This window comes from Halyomorpha halys, unplaced genomic scaffold, assembly GCF_000696795.3.
Source record: "Halyomorpha halys isolate HHAL.00 unplaced genomic scaffold, Hhal_1.1 Scaffold361.1, whole genome shotgun sequence".
Taxonomy (NCBI): domain Eukaryota; kingdom Metazoa; phylum Arthropoda; class Insecta; order Hemiptera; family Pentatomidae; genus Halyomorpha; species Halyomorpha halys.
Window position 1 is genome coordinate 100,074 of NW_027108072.1, and position 16,169 is coordinate 116,242.

Genomic DNA, 16,169 nt, shown 5'->3' on the forward strand with positions numbered 1-16,169 from the left:
TTTTTTGACATTTTGCTTTTGCCAATACTTAACTTATATATATAAAGTTATCTTTTACTTAAGTGAAACCAAAATAGTAGGAGAGAGAGGAGTGTGAAATGAAACTCTTGAAGTACTCTCAAAGACTGATCTATTTGCGGAGCTTGTCCGTCTATAAATATATATACAATCGGTCAGCTGTTCTCCTCGATCAGCTGATATGGACCTGTCATCTGACAGTCCGCAACTTATATATATATGTCAACATTAATGATCTAAGGCCCCACACATACACAAGGTGAGATGGATTCGAAGCGAGAAGAGAGATTCGAACTCCTAGAAATTTCTCCTCAACTTTTAATTGAAATTAACTCCTCACGAATCGTTTTTTTACGAAGTGAGAGAGATTCGAGCTCAAAGTGGTTCTTCCTCCACTCTAGTTCAAGTAGAAATCACTTATACCTTAACTAGACTTTTTATTTTTAAACATGTGTTATTTTTGTTTATACAAGAATATCTAAAGGTTCTAGTGGAAGAACGATGAGGTTCTAAATTTTGTCGAAATTGAGCTTTTAGTGGTGTACGTTTCCAGTGGTATGAAGTAACAAACGGAACAGGAGGAAGATAGTCATTTCTTTCTAGCAGTTGCCAGAAAGACTGAGAGTAATACGCCTTATTCACTGCGAACTTCAGCTACTGCAGTACCCAATGGTCCTCCTCCAGAGATACTTCCCAATGATACAGGATTTGAAAGTGTTCAGGACAGGTTGCCGCACCTTGCTGTTTGGTTAAACCATGGGTAATGATTTTGGTTGCAAATTTCATAATGCCTCATGAAGATACAATTCAATATATGTTCTGTGCTGGATATACAGTTGATCGAATGATTAAGAAAAGCATTTTTTTTTTCTGAAATTTTCCGGTATCACTCACTTCGGTAGAGAGTATGTGTTGAATTTATCAAATGGTAATCTCACTTCCTCAGAAATATCCTTCAGTATCTTGAAGAGGAATAATTAATTCGAAGGTAATAAGAAAATGCCAAATAACTGACGGGAATGAACAAAATGTTGATACGAATATAAGATAGCAACTCACTGAAGTAATATTTTCCAGAAGAGGATAGTTACAGGATAACACTAAAATTCGTAAGCGGAGGACCAAAATCTAAATTAATAATAATAAATATTCAGGTAGGACTGTATGAAAAATTTGACGAAAGGTAGTAAAATGAAACTTTAGTAGCCTAACTCGACAAATGCTGATGAATCTAAGTAATATAGAATGATGAACAACTAATCAGTTGTAATAATCAATATATTATATGACGTAATTATTCGTACAGAACAATAATTATGGTTAATATTTTTGTTTATTTGGAATAAAATTATTTTTCTTAACATCTATATTTTTATTACTAATATTAATATTAAATAATTGAGTCATTAAAATTAACTCATTAACTTGTAAACAGAGGCAACAGGCACTTTTTCGAAGCCCTGAGATTCACTTCAGGATCCGCGAGAATTTTGATCCTCTTTGTTATTATTTGTAAGAAATATTATTTAGGATTCATTTCGAGTTTCATGGTTTATCTAGGATGGGTGATATTTTCATTTTAAAGAATCGTAAAACATGGGTAGCTTAGATAAAGCACTTCTTACTGGGTTTATATGTCGAATATGCTCTAAGATGAACAGAGTTGTTATTCATGTTTATGGTGAAGAAGGTGAAAGAATAAATTTAGCCACACAACTCAGGGGTTATCTAGGTGTTGATGTATGTTATAATATATATTTTTTTACCTATATATTTTGTTTTTTTTATTAGTAAAAGTATTTCTATTACAGATTTATGTAAATGATGATCTTCCAAAAACTGTTTGCCCAGCATGTATTATTAAACTGAGGATGTATTATGAATGGATGGAATTGATAATGAAAACACAGAAAGAATTTGGTAGTAGCAACAATAATGATCGTAAGGTAGATCTTACAGAAAATTATTGTTTAGTCTTAAGTAAGAAAATGATTGGTATTATTAGTGTCGTTGATTTATCAGATGGATTTGACAATTTTTCTACCATTAATCTTGAATTCTAATGATTATTTTTGTCACTTCTATGAGAACATTTTGAAATTACTGACTAATTCTCTAGTAGGTCTTGCGCTTTATACAGATATTATTTAACATCTGTTAACATCCGAAATTTCAATTGTAACTATTGATTATTACAATTGATACATGTCGCTTAATTGTTGATTGGGTACTAGTGCTCATTGTTATTTATCTGTAGGATACTCTGATAAGGACCCATTAAGAGGTTTTGCTCTCCCTTTTGAGCGGTTTTGCTCTCCCTTTTGAGCAAGTTGAAATCGACAGCTACGATCTAATTAAAACAATAATATTAATATTTAAGTAGGTTTTGTATTTCATGCCATTGAAGTGTAAATTGTGAACTGTTACTGTTTATCCTCTTAAGAGTAACAACAGTGAAAATGATTTTACTATGTTTAATTATTTTTCGCGATCTGTATGGGTTATCTGAACTTGAAGGCTCTGTATAAATTGAGGTGTTTATTTCTTTTTTTATAACTAAACAAATTTTTGACAATGAGCTTTTGTTTTTGTAGTTTAGGTGTTTGTTTAAACATACACTATGAACATAAATGTACAAACTTTAACCTAACTGACCTTAGCCGTTTTTAAATTATAATTTCATAACATAAACAAATCTTATGTCAATTCTTTTTCTGTTTAACAGTTCAGTCCAAACTGAATTATTTTACCATCCCATTTCTTTAGTTAGCAGTTGTTTTTAAATTAAGATAAAGTTTTATAATCTGGGTCATTCAGAATTTTTACAGTTTCTTACAAATTTATTTGTTATTTTCCTAATAATGACTCTCTAAATTCCTTTAATATTTGGTAAATTGTTTTTAAATTAAACATATCTTCCAGTGCATTCATGTTACATTAGAAGCTGTTTCCTGTTCATCCTGCCACGTTGGTGATTTAAATGTCTGTGTTCACCTCTTGTCTTTAATATTAGCTGAATAAAGTAAAGATTGTACTTTTTCCTGAAAATACCCACAGTTGTAATCTACTTTAACATATATTTTATGGTATTCAGCTGATCTCGCTCTTGTTATTTACTCATTTATTTTCCCTTTTCAAGAAATCATTTTTATGTGTTTCCAACTCCTTTAGTAGTTATTTTTGGAAGGAAACGTCAAACTTGTTTGCTATTCTATGTAGTACACTTTTTATTTTCTTAGTAGCTGTGAAAACTAAAATTTTTGAAGTTGGTTAATAACAGAAGTATTAGTATGAAGGCTCATTAATGACAGGAAACTTATGTTTTAGGGTTAGATTAATTTCTGATATAGAAATTCCTCTAGATTCGAAGAAAAGTAAAAATTTATAAAAGTTGATTATTTTTTCTATCCCTTACATTTAAATTCTATTTCAAATTTGCTTCTGTCTTATAAGTATATAAATTATATAGTTGTGTCCGATTTCAATTCATTATTTTTATCTGTTGTCGAACAACTATAATTGATTCTTGTTCCTATGCTTTAGTTTCAGTGTATATGAAATATAACATCGTCAGATTGGTTTTATACTGGAACTGTTGACGAGCCTTAGTCACAAGGACTTTATTATACGTGTGTTGTCCTTGTAGTTCACCAATATACCAACTACAGAACTATAGATTAAGAGATTCCAAATTATTGTTACCAGTCTTTGGAGAGGAAAAGGCAAGATAGATAATGGTGGCACATTTGTTTGAGTAAGAAAATGTTTTATCTATACTTATTAAAGCTATAATGTATTTTCATAAAAGGATTGAAAATTTAATCAAGCTTTCTAGGCATTAGATCTTACATCTTAGTTGGAAAAATCACTAGTACTAACTATATTGTTTTGAACTATAATAGGGTATCTGATGACATAGTAAAACAATTTGAAATAATGTTAAAATTATTTTCAGCCAATTCAGAAACCCAATCAAATTATGTTTTAATTAATATAGATACAGGATTAATTTTTAGTTTTGAAAAATAAAATTTTTAATCTGTGTACCAACAGAAGGAAAACAGTATCCATCAAAGATAGTTTCATATGCGTGAGGTGTTATCTACAGGGTACCACCATAATTTAACCATGGTAGGAGGTCAAGTTTTCATTTTGTGGTACCACAGAAACAAAAGTATCACCACAGAAACAAAAGTAGACCTCCGAGGCCAGATTTGAACTGGCACCTTTGCAGTTCTGAGGTTGTTAAGATCTGTGCCTCAACTCTGGCTACAAGTGGCCCTCTCCACGCCTACCTCTCTTAGTTTGCTGCATGCAACTCTTTTGCATCTTTGTTAATTCTGTCTTTACATCTCGTTTTTGACCTCTCATGTGATCTCTTGGCAACTATTATTATTATTATTATTGGAACGACAGACCGTGCCTCCTAGGTCCAAGGCCTCCTACGATGTGTTTAGGAAATACATCACGCGTTTCATGATGTGGTTTTCATAGAGTGGGTTCGTCACTCCCACGCCTATTTTTGTGAGTGCCACCCATTGGCTAATGGACCTCACGAATGTCCAGGGGGAGGCTGTGAGTGAGTATTGTATAATTTTATGTTTGAAAAAATCCCAGATAGGGCCAGGGACTCAAACTCGCAACCTTTGGGTTGGCAGACAGGCGCATTACCAAGCTGGTACCGTCAGGACCTTGGTTCTAGTGACTACCCCTTATTCCAGTCTCAACAAAATTCCTTAAGTGGAAAACGGTTTGAAAATGAACAGGGTGTCAGGGAGCACCTTGATCGCTTTTTCGCTAATAAACCACAGACATTCATTAACTTGGGATTATTCAGCTGTTGGAGAGATAGGGTAAGGTAATGGAAAATAATGTACTTTACATAGTAAATCAAAATAAATATTATATACAAAATATACTTAGTTTTCTTTCACCCAAAAAAACTGAAATGACTTATTTGCCAACCCTATATATTGGCATTCATTATTGTGTAGAGACATATTGATGGATTGCTTCGAGCTACATTTTCTGCTCATTCTTGTCTTCACATCATGAGATATTGACTGGTCAGTCTCTCCAAGCAGTGCCCTGTTAGTTCTACTCCTCCATGTGTTAAGGCTCTGATCCTAGATCAGGCCTGTTTTTGTACAGAGGACTTACCTTTCGAATTTCTCACTTCTGCTATCTAGCTCACCTGTAAGAGCCTGTCTGACCCTTTGCTTCTGATTTTTTTTAGGATTTCAATATTCTTGACAGAGAGAAGAAAGTTGTATTTGCGTTTGGTATATGCTAGTCTATCTCAGTCAATTGCACATATATATTGTATTAAGAGGAGAAGATGGTCGGGGGTGTGGTCAGCAGAAAAAAACATAAAGAAACAAAAGAATATTTATTTGTGCCGACGTTCGGTTATTCGGCCTGATTTTCAGGTCTCTGTCAGGAAGTTATAGGTAGAAATTCTGACTAAACTCAAATATTGTATTTAGTTGTTAATGAAATTAGGAAAAATATACATATAATTTGAGAATTTTTTATCAAATTATTTTAAACTTGTTTATATGTAGTATACTTATTGTTCCTTTTTTTTTTTTTTTTTTTTTTTTTTACTTTGTTTCTAGATTCTCCGATAAATGGAAAGTGTGAAAATATTCATGTGTGACTAACCAAGTCTGATTCCTTATATGCAAGTAATGTTAATTTAATAATCCAGAGAAAATATATTTTATTATACTGTAACCATAATTTAAGGGTATCTTAAATATAATAAATTCTACTCACCCTTATTTGAGTACTGATTTGGTGATGAATTTTCCTTGTGTTATAATATTATAGTGAAACTATATTTAATATAACAGTGTTTTATTCTAAAATGAGTTCAAGTTTCCTTTAAGAAACCAGATATTTTCTTAAAATTGTTTCCTAGATTTAGTGAACAAAATATTATTTTAGGAAAGTTATAGAATAAGGATTGTGATAATCATTTACTTATTAAATAGCTAAAACTGGTTTCATAGAAATTTTAGTAATATTAAACCAGTTTGTAATTACTTTACTAATTTTATAGTGGTATTTCAGGATGTACAATTTCCTCTTTAGATTGTTGTTTCTGTTTGAATATGTATAATATATTTTTTTGGAACTAATATTTGTTTATAAATGTTGGATTATATCTTACGATGCTATTTAATCTATTATTTCAATGTTTAATCATCAATATTAATGCCTGAAATTTATTGATGGTATTCAGTTACTTCTTGCAACGATGAAATTTTAAGAATTCCTTTCGACCATCATTCCAAATCATAGAATTAATTATTATATTCAGAAGTTCTAGTCATTATTTATATCATTATACATATTTTCTACTTGATGTTAATTTTTTGTAAATATCAATATCAGGTATACTTTGTGATTAAAAGTTAGCTGTTAATTTGTTCTTATAAGAATTTAAGTATCTATTTGTTTATAGAGACTTTACTGGTTATTTGTTTGTAATTTTGAAAATATATGTATAAATGTATTCATGATTTTGATACATAGAATTTTGTAAAAATATATATATACCCTTTAATAGATTATTTGTTTTGATAATAAAAGGGATTTTTCATGAAAATTTTTCTACTGTTTAAAGCAACATCCCTCCATTATGATTTATAGATAACTATTAGGGTGTGCTAAAAAAAGATTTTTTAAAAATCTTAGTGCTGCTAAAAAGATACAAAGTAGAGAAATTAAAAAATGATATTAAGGAAATCTAGTAGAACAAAATAAAATGAAAAATAGGCTCTACTGCTGAAATTGAGAATTATGAATTGGGCTCTATAAGCAAGCTTCTCATGTTGCTCTATAGTAGGTGAGGCATGATTGAGAAGAACAAACCATATTGGAAGATCGAAAAGAACTCAAATAGTTTTAAGAGTGTTATGGAGTTAATCTTGAGCCTTCAAATGTTGGCAATCTGCACAAAAGATTGGCCTCAGTCAGACATAGCATAAAAGAATCGTAAAAACAAAGTAATCTAGGAAAATGTCACCAATCCAGTTTATTGTTGTACACAGCCTTATGTGCGATAGATATTGTAACCCTGTATTTAAATGATAATTATATTTGGTATCAATGTAGTTGATTTTCTGTGACTTGTTAAAAACATGTAGGTTTGTTGGTAGTTTGTATATAAATAACAACTCTTTACAATCTTACTGAACATATATTGATATAACATAATATAATAGTGATTATTATTATTATTTATTCTATGGGCAACAGACCATGGAGGCCTAAGTCCTCATGGGTTGTATTTCCCAATACTAGGATGTAATATTCCCAGTAATAGGAAATACATCTCGCGTTTCTTGACATGGTTTTTTTCACAGGGTGGGTTCGTGACTCCTACTATTTTTTGTGAGTGCCACCCATTGGCTAACGGGTCTCATAAATCAACAAAAGATAGATTAAACAGTGAAAGAATAAAATTATTAACCATTTACAGGGTTTTGTTTTTCTAGTTTATTTCACTTAAATAAGTTCAAATATTCAAAAACAATATTATTTTAGAAATTCAGTAGTATTATTAAGGAAAATTTGTTTTTATTTTAAGTACTGAATAAAACTATTATTTTTTTTTTACTGAGATTAGTCTAGAAAAATAACGAGAACCTCTCCCATTTATTACTTATTCCTCTCTAAAGTTACTTGGATATCTGATTTCTTGTGAGGTTAGACATGGATGATCTTGGCAGCTTTGTTCTTGACCTAGCACCTCAAAATTTCCAATGCTTCTGTACCAAGTTCTATAATAATAATAAGCCTTTATTTATATATGAATACAAAAATAAATCATTCTTATGAAAAAATTAAAGAACGAAAAATGAATAGTTAAACATATTCAGAGATAGACCTTCCTGTGAGGAAGATTAGTCTTTTTAGCAGACTAGCCTAACCTTAAAACCGGAGTTGGCATCTAATTTATCTCCAGCATTCATTATGGCGACATCCATAATGAACTGCCATACTGTTTTGTTATATGCATTGTCCCCTTCATTTTTTCCTGTCCTGGTGGATCCACTCTGCAGCTCACCTCGCCTAGCTCTCTTCGAATTTCCTGATGTGATGACCTCCCTAGGTCCACTTCATTTTTCTACTGCAGCTTATGGCGTCTTAAATTCTGGCGGAAACGTTGGCACTATTAAATAAGTTATTTTAACTTATTTGTGTTATATCGCACCCCCCAACCATCTGCTCCTCATATAATTTAGAAATGTATTATTTTTGACTAATGGATACATTAATTAATTAAACACACATAAAAATGTAAGTTTATACTAATCAGTATTTCAAAAAACAATGTCAACAATCTCTCATAATATGGACACAAGTAAGTTGTAACGAATTTATTAAAAAGGAATTGAGCCCTATTGGGCCACAATCTATCCACTTCCATGTTCCAAGATATGGTAACCATGAATTCTTTTCTTAATGGAACCCAGATAACTTATGGTTTGGAGGGACTCCAAGCATTATATGCTCCATTCTTCCTTGACAGGTGTTAATCTTCCTCTCCATATTCTTATTCAGAGACCATGTTTGGCATCCATAAGTAAGTGCTGAGATAATGCATCTGTTGAATACAATTGTTTTGTACCTTAATGGCCGTACTGTAAACCGTCTTGATGGCTTTTAAAAATATATCTGAGGCTCCAAAATTTCTTCTATTATTTACCTATTCTGAATTTAATTTCATTGTAATTAATGCAAGTTAATTGGCATCCTTAATCACAAATGAAATTATTTTCCTAAGATAAATTACTTCATCGGAAATTTTCATGCCCATGAGGTTATGTCTAATAGTTTCCGAAAGGCTGTTGGCCATTATGACAGTTTTTTGAGGGTTCAATATCAATCCATGGAGAGAACTTGTTTCTTTTAACTGATTGATCATTATCACTAGTTCTTCCTCTGAGCTTGCTATCAAAACCACGTCGTCTGCAAATTTTAATGTGTTTAGCTTCTTTACATTTAGTGAGATCTCCATGACTTCCCAGTCTAAGGATTCGAAGATTCGTTCTAGCTCTGCTATAAAAATATTTGGTGATAGAGAATCTCCCTGCCTGACTCCTTTTCTTATAGGGAATATTTTTCCCCTTTCTTCCCATCTCTACGTATCCTTTATTATCTATGTACATGTTTTCTATTATTTTTATATATCCTTTACCCACTCCTCTGCGTTCCAATGTGGTTCCTATATTGTTGTGATATATGATACGTACTGCTTTTTTGAAATCGATGAATCCTAGATAAGGTTTTAAGTTATATTCGTTCGCTTTTTCTTTCAGCTGGTTAATTGTGAACAAATGATCGATCACCGACATGCTTTTTCTAAACCCTGCTTGATATTTTGGTAGGGTTTCGTCTATTGCTTTTGATATTCTTATTATTTTTGAAAAGAGGTTACTAAAGGTGGAGCCAATTGAAATGGGCGGTGGTTGTTGATATTTTTCCTATCACCCTTCTTATGGACCAGAATTACTTATGAAGTTTTCCATTCATTAGGTATTTCTTGTTTCTGAATTATTTTGTTGAAAACAAGACATGGTATACATGTATATAAATCATCTCCTCCAGATTTCAAAACTTCATTTGTTATTCCGTCTTCTCCTGGATTATTTTTTAGATTTTTAATAGCTGCTTCTACTTCCGTTGTCATAATCGGTGGTACAAAGGAATTTGTTTCATCGTTGGTTGCTTTTGTTTTAGTGAGATATTTGTCTGAGGAGTATAGTTCTTGAAAAAAACCTGTGACTGATTTTATGATTTCTTGCCTGTTACTTGTCAAATTCTACACATTGTTTTATTGCCTTGTGTGAAGTAGAAATTTCTTGACCATCATATTCGAGATAAGGACTGAGCCACATTGAATTGAAATGCACTGTATGTTTGCTATTTTAATTAAAAATTTTTTTCTTTTGTAATATTTTGAGAAAGTGTATGGCACCCCTACCATACTCTTGGGGCCCTCAGAGTGCCACAGCAATCTGACTGAGAAACAATGCTCTAAATAGTTATTTATTATCGTTAATTGGAATTTGTTTTGCTTCGTAACCTATTCTTTGTTTACTAAATTAATATTTGCTTAATCAAAATATTGAATTAATGTTCATATTTAATATTAATATGATTAATTTTAATAATAAAATTTACCGATGAAAGACTATCTAAAATACATGTTGGATATTCCTAATATATTTGTCTAAAATGACGAGTAATAAAGTAAGAAACAAGACATCTTTAGTAACCACCACTTTTAAAATTTAACTTCATACTAATAATATTAATAAATACAATCTGTTTTATTTTTACGAGAACATTGTACTTAATTTGTCTTATATTTATATTATAAAATTCTTTAGTTTTGTGAGGAATTTAATTTGGTATATTGCAAAATAAAATTGTTGTTGCTTATGTGGTATTTTCTTCATATCTTATTTACTTGAATCAGTAGGTGATGAACTAAAAATAAATATTATTGATCTTGGGAATGACGTCTTATTTAAATAATTTATTGGACAATGGTATGATGGGCCAGTTGGCTTGGTCAGATTCATACAAAATTAATAACTAACAAAACTGAAATTTTCTTCGTTGGAAATTATAAATAATAATAACCTTCATGATTAACCAATTGATATATTTTTTAATCACCAAAAAAAGTAGAAGAAATGTAAACGTTAATATTTATCCATTAGTTGATTAATATATTTATTTTCTGTTTAGTTTTTTTTTTTTACATTAATAATATTTGAACAAAAGAGAAGATAAAAAAGAATAAATAAGATTTTAATGAGGAAATATAGTAACAAAAAAGATGTAGCCAAATCACCAATTTAAATGGAACTTTTTTTTTGTTATACTTGGTCGAAAAATATTAGACCCGTTTGAGAGTTCTTGCCATTACTCCCTAGAAACCGAAAAAAAATAAAATTTTACATATTTTTCGAATGTTTTTATATTCTTGCATACTGCCTTTGCCCAGCATGTAATGGTTATCATATACCAATCGATTTCTATTTTCTTGTGTAGCATAAGAACAAAACATTGTATTGAATGAGGTTAAGTGCGAAAAAAAATCACAAAAACTAAAGTCACCTCCAGTAAAAAAGACCAAAAAATTTTTTTTTATTTATAAAGTCAAAAAAAATAAAGTCAGATTCGGTCTTAGAGTCATTTGAAAATTCCTTCAAAACGAATGTTCATATAAATAAAAAATTATAAATTTTTGGTGGATACTTTTTCAATCAATCTTCTGATTGAATAGTTAACTCCATTTAAAATTGTATATTTTAAATACATAGTTTTAAATCTTGTCAATTAAATTTATCAATTTATTTTTTATTTTGTTATAACACAGCACAGATATAAGTTTATAAAGACATTATACGTTTGGGTAATAAAATTAACGAGTATGTGATAAAAAATCTGGGATGAAAGTTGTTTTATAGGTTATGTAGTGGCATTTATATGAATTGTTATCATCTACTACCTATTTAGCTGATATTTGTGTTTTCTTTCATTAATTCTATTTTTATTTTGTATAATGAAAATAGAATAATTCTAATATAATAGCCGAGAAAAGTCAAAAGAATAAAACAACCGTTTGCCTACCGATGTTTCCTTTTTTTACCAAAGCACTTATACAAAATTTGGATTTTTTCTCTATTCCATTTAATTTTAAAATTTTTAATTACAGATTCAATTAATACCATTATCGCAAAATTATTTTTGATTATGTTGCTTTTTTCACTGCAAAAATTTTTTAAATTATTAGATGTTGAGATGTCAATTTATATTCAAGATTGTCCTTGAAGACGGCCGAATTGGTCAAAACGTTGGACTTTTAAATAAATAATAAACAGTGTTTTGAGACTTAAATTATATGCATATCCAATCCTACCTCACTGATAGAACCTTTAAAGTAAATCATAACCTAGCCTACTCTTTTCTCAGTCCGCCGGTGTTCCTCAAGGTAGTATTCAAGGTCCCATTCTTTATACGGTTTATACAGCTGACATCCCAAACCACCCTAACAGCCCTAACAACATACGCTGATGACACATATATACTTTCTGTAAACAACGACCCAACTAATGACGACGACCTAACTAACATCACAAACACTACAGGCACACATAACATCTATTCAAGAATGGTGTAAAAACTGGAGAATCAAAATAAATCCTGACAAATCCCACCAGATCACCTTTACTCTCCGTCGTAAACCTCCTGTCCTACAGTATCCTTTCTAAATATTCCACTAACGCCTGTTGAACAGATTCGATACTTAGGACTCCATCTTGACAGGAGACTTACTTGGAATCACAAGACACACAAGACTGATACGACAAGAAACTGCTCGTAGATTCCGATTGCTACAACACTTACTTGACAAACGCTCTAAACTTCCCATTCACTACAAAAAATTAGTATACACTACGATAATCAGACCAATTTGGACATATGGAATTGAGCTCTGGGGCTCCACCAAACCATCAAATTCTTCCCGCATCCAATCGTTACAATCCAAAATCCTACGTAAAATCCTTGATGCTCCTTATTACGTCACAAATAAACTCATTCACAAAGACCCTAACATCCCATTCGTTGCAGATTTGGCCCAAAACAGATATGCGTCTTTTCATTCCAAACTCCTTAACCATCCTAACCCATTAATTTTTAATCTTTCATCCTTAACAATCCCTGATAATCCTCCGAGGCGTCTTAAAAGAAGATGGCCACGGGACCTTCTAATTTAAATTAATGTTCGAAGTACCACCAATGGGTGGTTCCAAGTGTATATGAAACATACAACATATTTACCTATTGTATTATTTTGTACAATTGTAAATCACATTAAATAAATAATTTAAAAAAAATTATATGCATACTATTTAATGTAAATTACAAATATGTTAAATTATATATAAGGCACATTAAATCCCCTCCTCCAAAAAAAGGAACATTTCTTTCCTCGTTGTTTACACTCATTTTTTTTTCTTAACTAATTGTTTATTTACGCATCCACCCCAGACAGTCGTTGGCAATTAAGGCATGAATTATGACCTGTTCAAATATTTTATCTCCTTGAGGATTCCGATAAGTTTTCTCATTTGTTTCCTCGCTGGCTGAGATAAACAGTATGGTTATAAAATGAATAGGATTAGTTGAAAAGCAAAATGCTTACTTTTGCTAATAAAACTTTTTAAAAATGTTGGAAGAAAAACTTCATTATCACTAACTTTCAATATCAGGTCTTCAAAAATAGATGATTACTCAAAAAACTGATCACGCATAGAGTTGATGATTCTCAGCTGCTGACGTCGGCATTGTTCTAGCCAGACGTGTTAATCAATGAATATGATTAAAAGAGACGTAGACGCTAAATATTCCTGTTGCTACCACTATCGTAAGAAATATAACTCTTTGTTCCTAACCAAGGAAATCATTATGGGATAGGGATAAGGGAGTTAATCCCTCAATAATTGAAATTTTTTTTTGGCTATTTGAAAAATTACCTAAAAATCACGCAAGTATCAGAGTTGGACCCTAATTAGCTACAGTTGAAACTAATAGCTAAAATACGATATTTAATTATCAATGGTTCATTCATGAATAAGGGTCGTATACATAACAATTTATCTGTTAGTAGCTGTAACTGAACTGTAGCTAATTTTTGCACATCTGTGATCATAAGAGGTCACTATACTCAAAATTGCTTATGAATATCATCTAGTTAGGTTAGTTTTCTAAAAATGTTTAGAATAAGGATAAATTACATAGAATACTTACTCCTCATACCTCCTGTTAATTGGGAAATTCCGTTAAAATTGTTGAGAAATTTTAATTGTTCCCTCCCCCACCAATGAGCTGATGCTGCAACGTCTTTGTTTCTGACCTTTCTGGGTCATCCAGAGGACAATAAAACACTTCTAGAAACCCAAATTTCTGTTTAAATTTGCAAGCCCACAACTCCCGTCAATTCTCGTTGAAGAATTAAAGAAATAATTTTGAAGTAATTGAATTTTAAAAGACAAAAAAAAAAATACAATTTTAAAAATGAAAAAAAGAAAGGCATATGCTTGGCGTAGACAGAAAAAAATCCATCGATTAAAAAAATAACTGTGAAAATGCATTTTTAATCTTGCCTATTATTACTGCTATGCTTCAATAGTGGCATATTAAAAAAATATATATATATTTATATTTTTTTGTATTTGACACCCTTGCTAGCCTTAAAAAATTTATGACACGACATTCTTAACTAAAAAATATTTCATAAATAATAATAAACATTACAGATAACCTTAAAATACCAAAGGTAGTAAAAGGTAATAAACAACATGATTTATTTCCTTTCTTTTTCACAATAAAGCACTCACTAATTCATTGTTTCTTTCTGTTTTAGAGGGATCGGAAAAAATAAAAAAATAAGAAGTAAGAAAAAGAAGTCTCCCTGCTTCCTTCAATCCAATCTTGTAATCAGTCACGCCATTCCCCCTTCCTGCGAGGTGGCATGGCTGGAAAGGCTCCATAAACCCTATAAAGATTACCCTTTAACTTCTTCTCTTGTACCCCTCCCCTACTATTTTTCGACTTCTATTTTTTTTTTTTTTTTTTTATTTACTATTATCTTTCGTGTAAAACTAGTAACTGTTTTATTTTTTCTTCTCTGTTTAATCACCACGAGGAGGTCCCTCACCTCCAAATATTTTCTAGTCGTATTCTCATGGACCGGTCACATCAAAACACCAGATAACGATGCTGATGATAGAACAAACACAATGAACAAAATTGTTTTAGAATTCCCTTCTCCGTAAAGATTCGTCATCCTAATTGAGGTATTTATTTATCGATGTATCATAATCATCGGAGCCATTTTAGTTTCCTCGGCTTGTCCAGTAATTATAAATCGAATTACTATGGTGAATTGAATTCGAAAAAAAGTTTGTTCTTCAGGTTTGTTTAATTTTCCGATACGTTTGCACATAACCCTTAACATATTGTTTACTTTTTTTTTTAATTTGCGTCTTTAGGATGCATGGATCAAGACAGTTTCCGACATAAACTAGTCTTAAAATCTGATTTGTTATCAAAACCTATAGGAAAATCCAGATTTAGTTGCGAAAGAAAAAAAATGGAGGTTAGAGAATTGAAAATACCCCTAAAAGATAGGCAATATGCCACTGTTTCGACTCAGAAAATCTCACTTTAAAATCCTCAAAATTGTAGAGATTATAGAGATAAACATGAATTCAGGAACATAAGGCAAAATTAAATATTTAAAATCTTTATTTATTTATACAAGTAAAAGTAAAAATACGTTACCACTGTTATTGTTTATGCAGCTGAATAAATGTAGTTTATTCAGGGACAATTTGTATATGTATGTATGTTAACAACAATGAAGAGTGAAAATATTTATTTTATAAAGAAATAGGATAAATAAGTACGCTTACACTAAACCGGAAAATCCAGCAAAGATTTGAAAAAATGACTTTTAAAAATTCTAATTATTAGTTAACTTCGATTTTCCAAAAAAGGTTTATAATTTTTTGTATTTATCAACGTAGCCTATTCTCAAACTAAATTATCGTAAAATTAAAAATCCGTGAACTTACTACCGTACATACGACACAAAAGGTCTGTTCCAACAACCACTTCTGACTATCCAGAACTCTACGGAGCATGCGCAGTAATAGGATTTGGGAGGGGAAAACACGTACGCATGCGCAGTACGGTGGAAGTGATTGTTGGAACAGACCTAAAGTATTGTCTAGATTTGAGGGCTCTAGTTATCATTGTGATTTAAAAAAAAAAAAGTTAAGACCATGGAAGGTAAAAATTAAGAACAAATAATTTGTATGAAACTGTTATTTTAGAGCTGCTTGAGATCGGAGTTACGAATATAAATTTTGTACCTGAAACGAAGACTACAATCTAATAAAGTTAATGGAAGATTATTGATTAACCGTGTGTGAAGATGAAAGGAATATGGTCCGGGTGCGGTCAAGAAAAACTCAAATAGTAGAAATATACTAATTTAATGAGCCAACGTTTCGCCCCACGTTGCAGGGCTTCTTCAGGGCTAAAAAAGATACAAA

At 31.0% G+C, this 16,169-nt stretch overlaps 1 protein-coding gene across 2 annotated transcripts; it reads left to right on the forward strand.

Moving 5' to 3' along the window:
* The first annotated feature begins 1,492 nt into the window (after positions 1 to 1,492).
* On the forward strand, positions 1,493 to 6,579 carry LOC106681711 (uncharacterized). Of its 2 annotated transcripts, XR_010843161.1 has the most exons (4): positions 1,505 to 1,758; positions 1,830 to 1,964; positions 3,562 to 3,772; positions 5,637 to 6,551. XR_010843161.1 is itself a non-coding variant. In XM_014422175.3 (3 exons), the coding sequence occupies exons 1-3, from the start codon at positions 1,615 to 1,617 to the stop codon at positions 5,646 to 5,648; spliced, it is 291 nt and encodes a 96-aa protein (XP_014277661.1). In that variant the 5' UTR covers positions 1,493 to 1,614; the 3' UTR covers positions 5,649 to 6,579. The 2 variants fall into 2 exon arrangements, 1 of the variants encoding a protein (XP_014277661.1); XM_014422175.3 differs by lacking the exon at positions 3,562 to 3,772 and having other exon boundaries at positions 1,493 to 1,758; positions 5,637 to 6,579.
* Positions 6,580 to 16,169: the final 9,590 nt, after the last annotated feature.

Coding starts and splice junctions, on each gene's coding strand:
- LOC106681711 (XM_014422175.3), top strand. CDS start 1,615: ATGGGTAGCTTAGATAAAGCACTTCTTACTGGGTTTATATGTCGAATA. Junction 1,759..1,829: donor GGGGTTATCTAGGTGTTGAT/GTATGTTATAAT, acceptor TTTCTATTACAG/ATTTATGTAAATGATGATCT.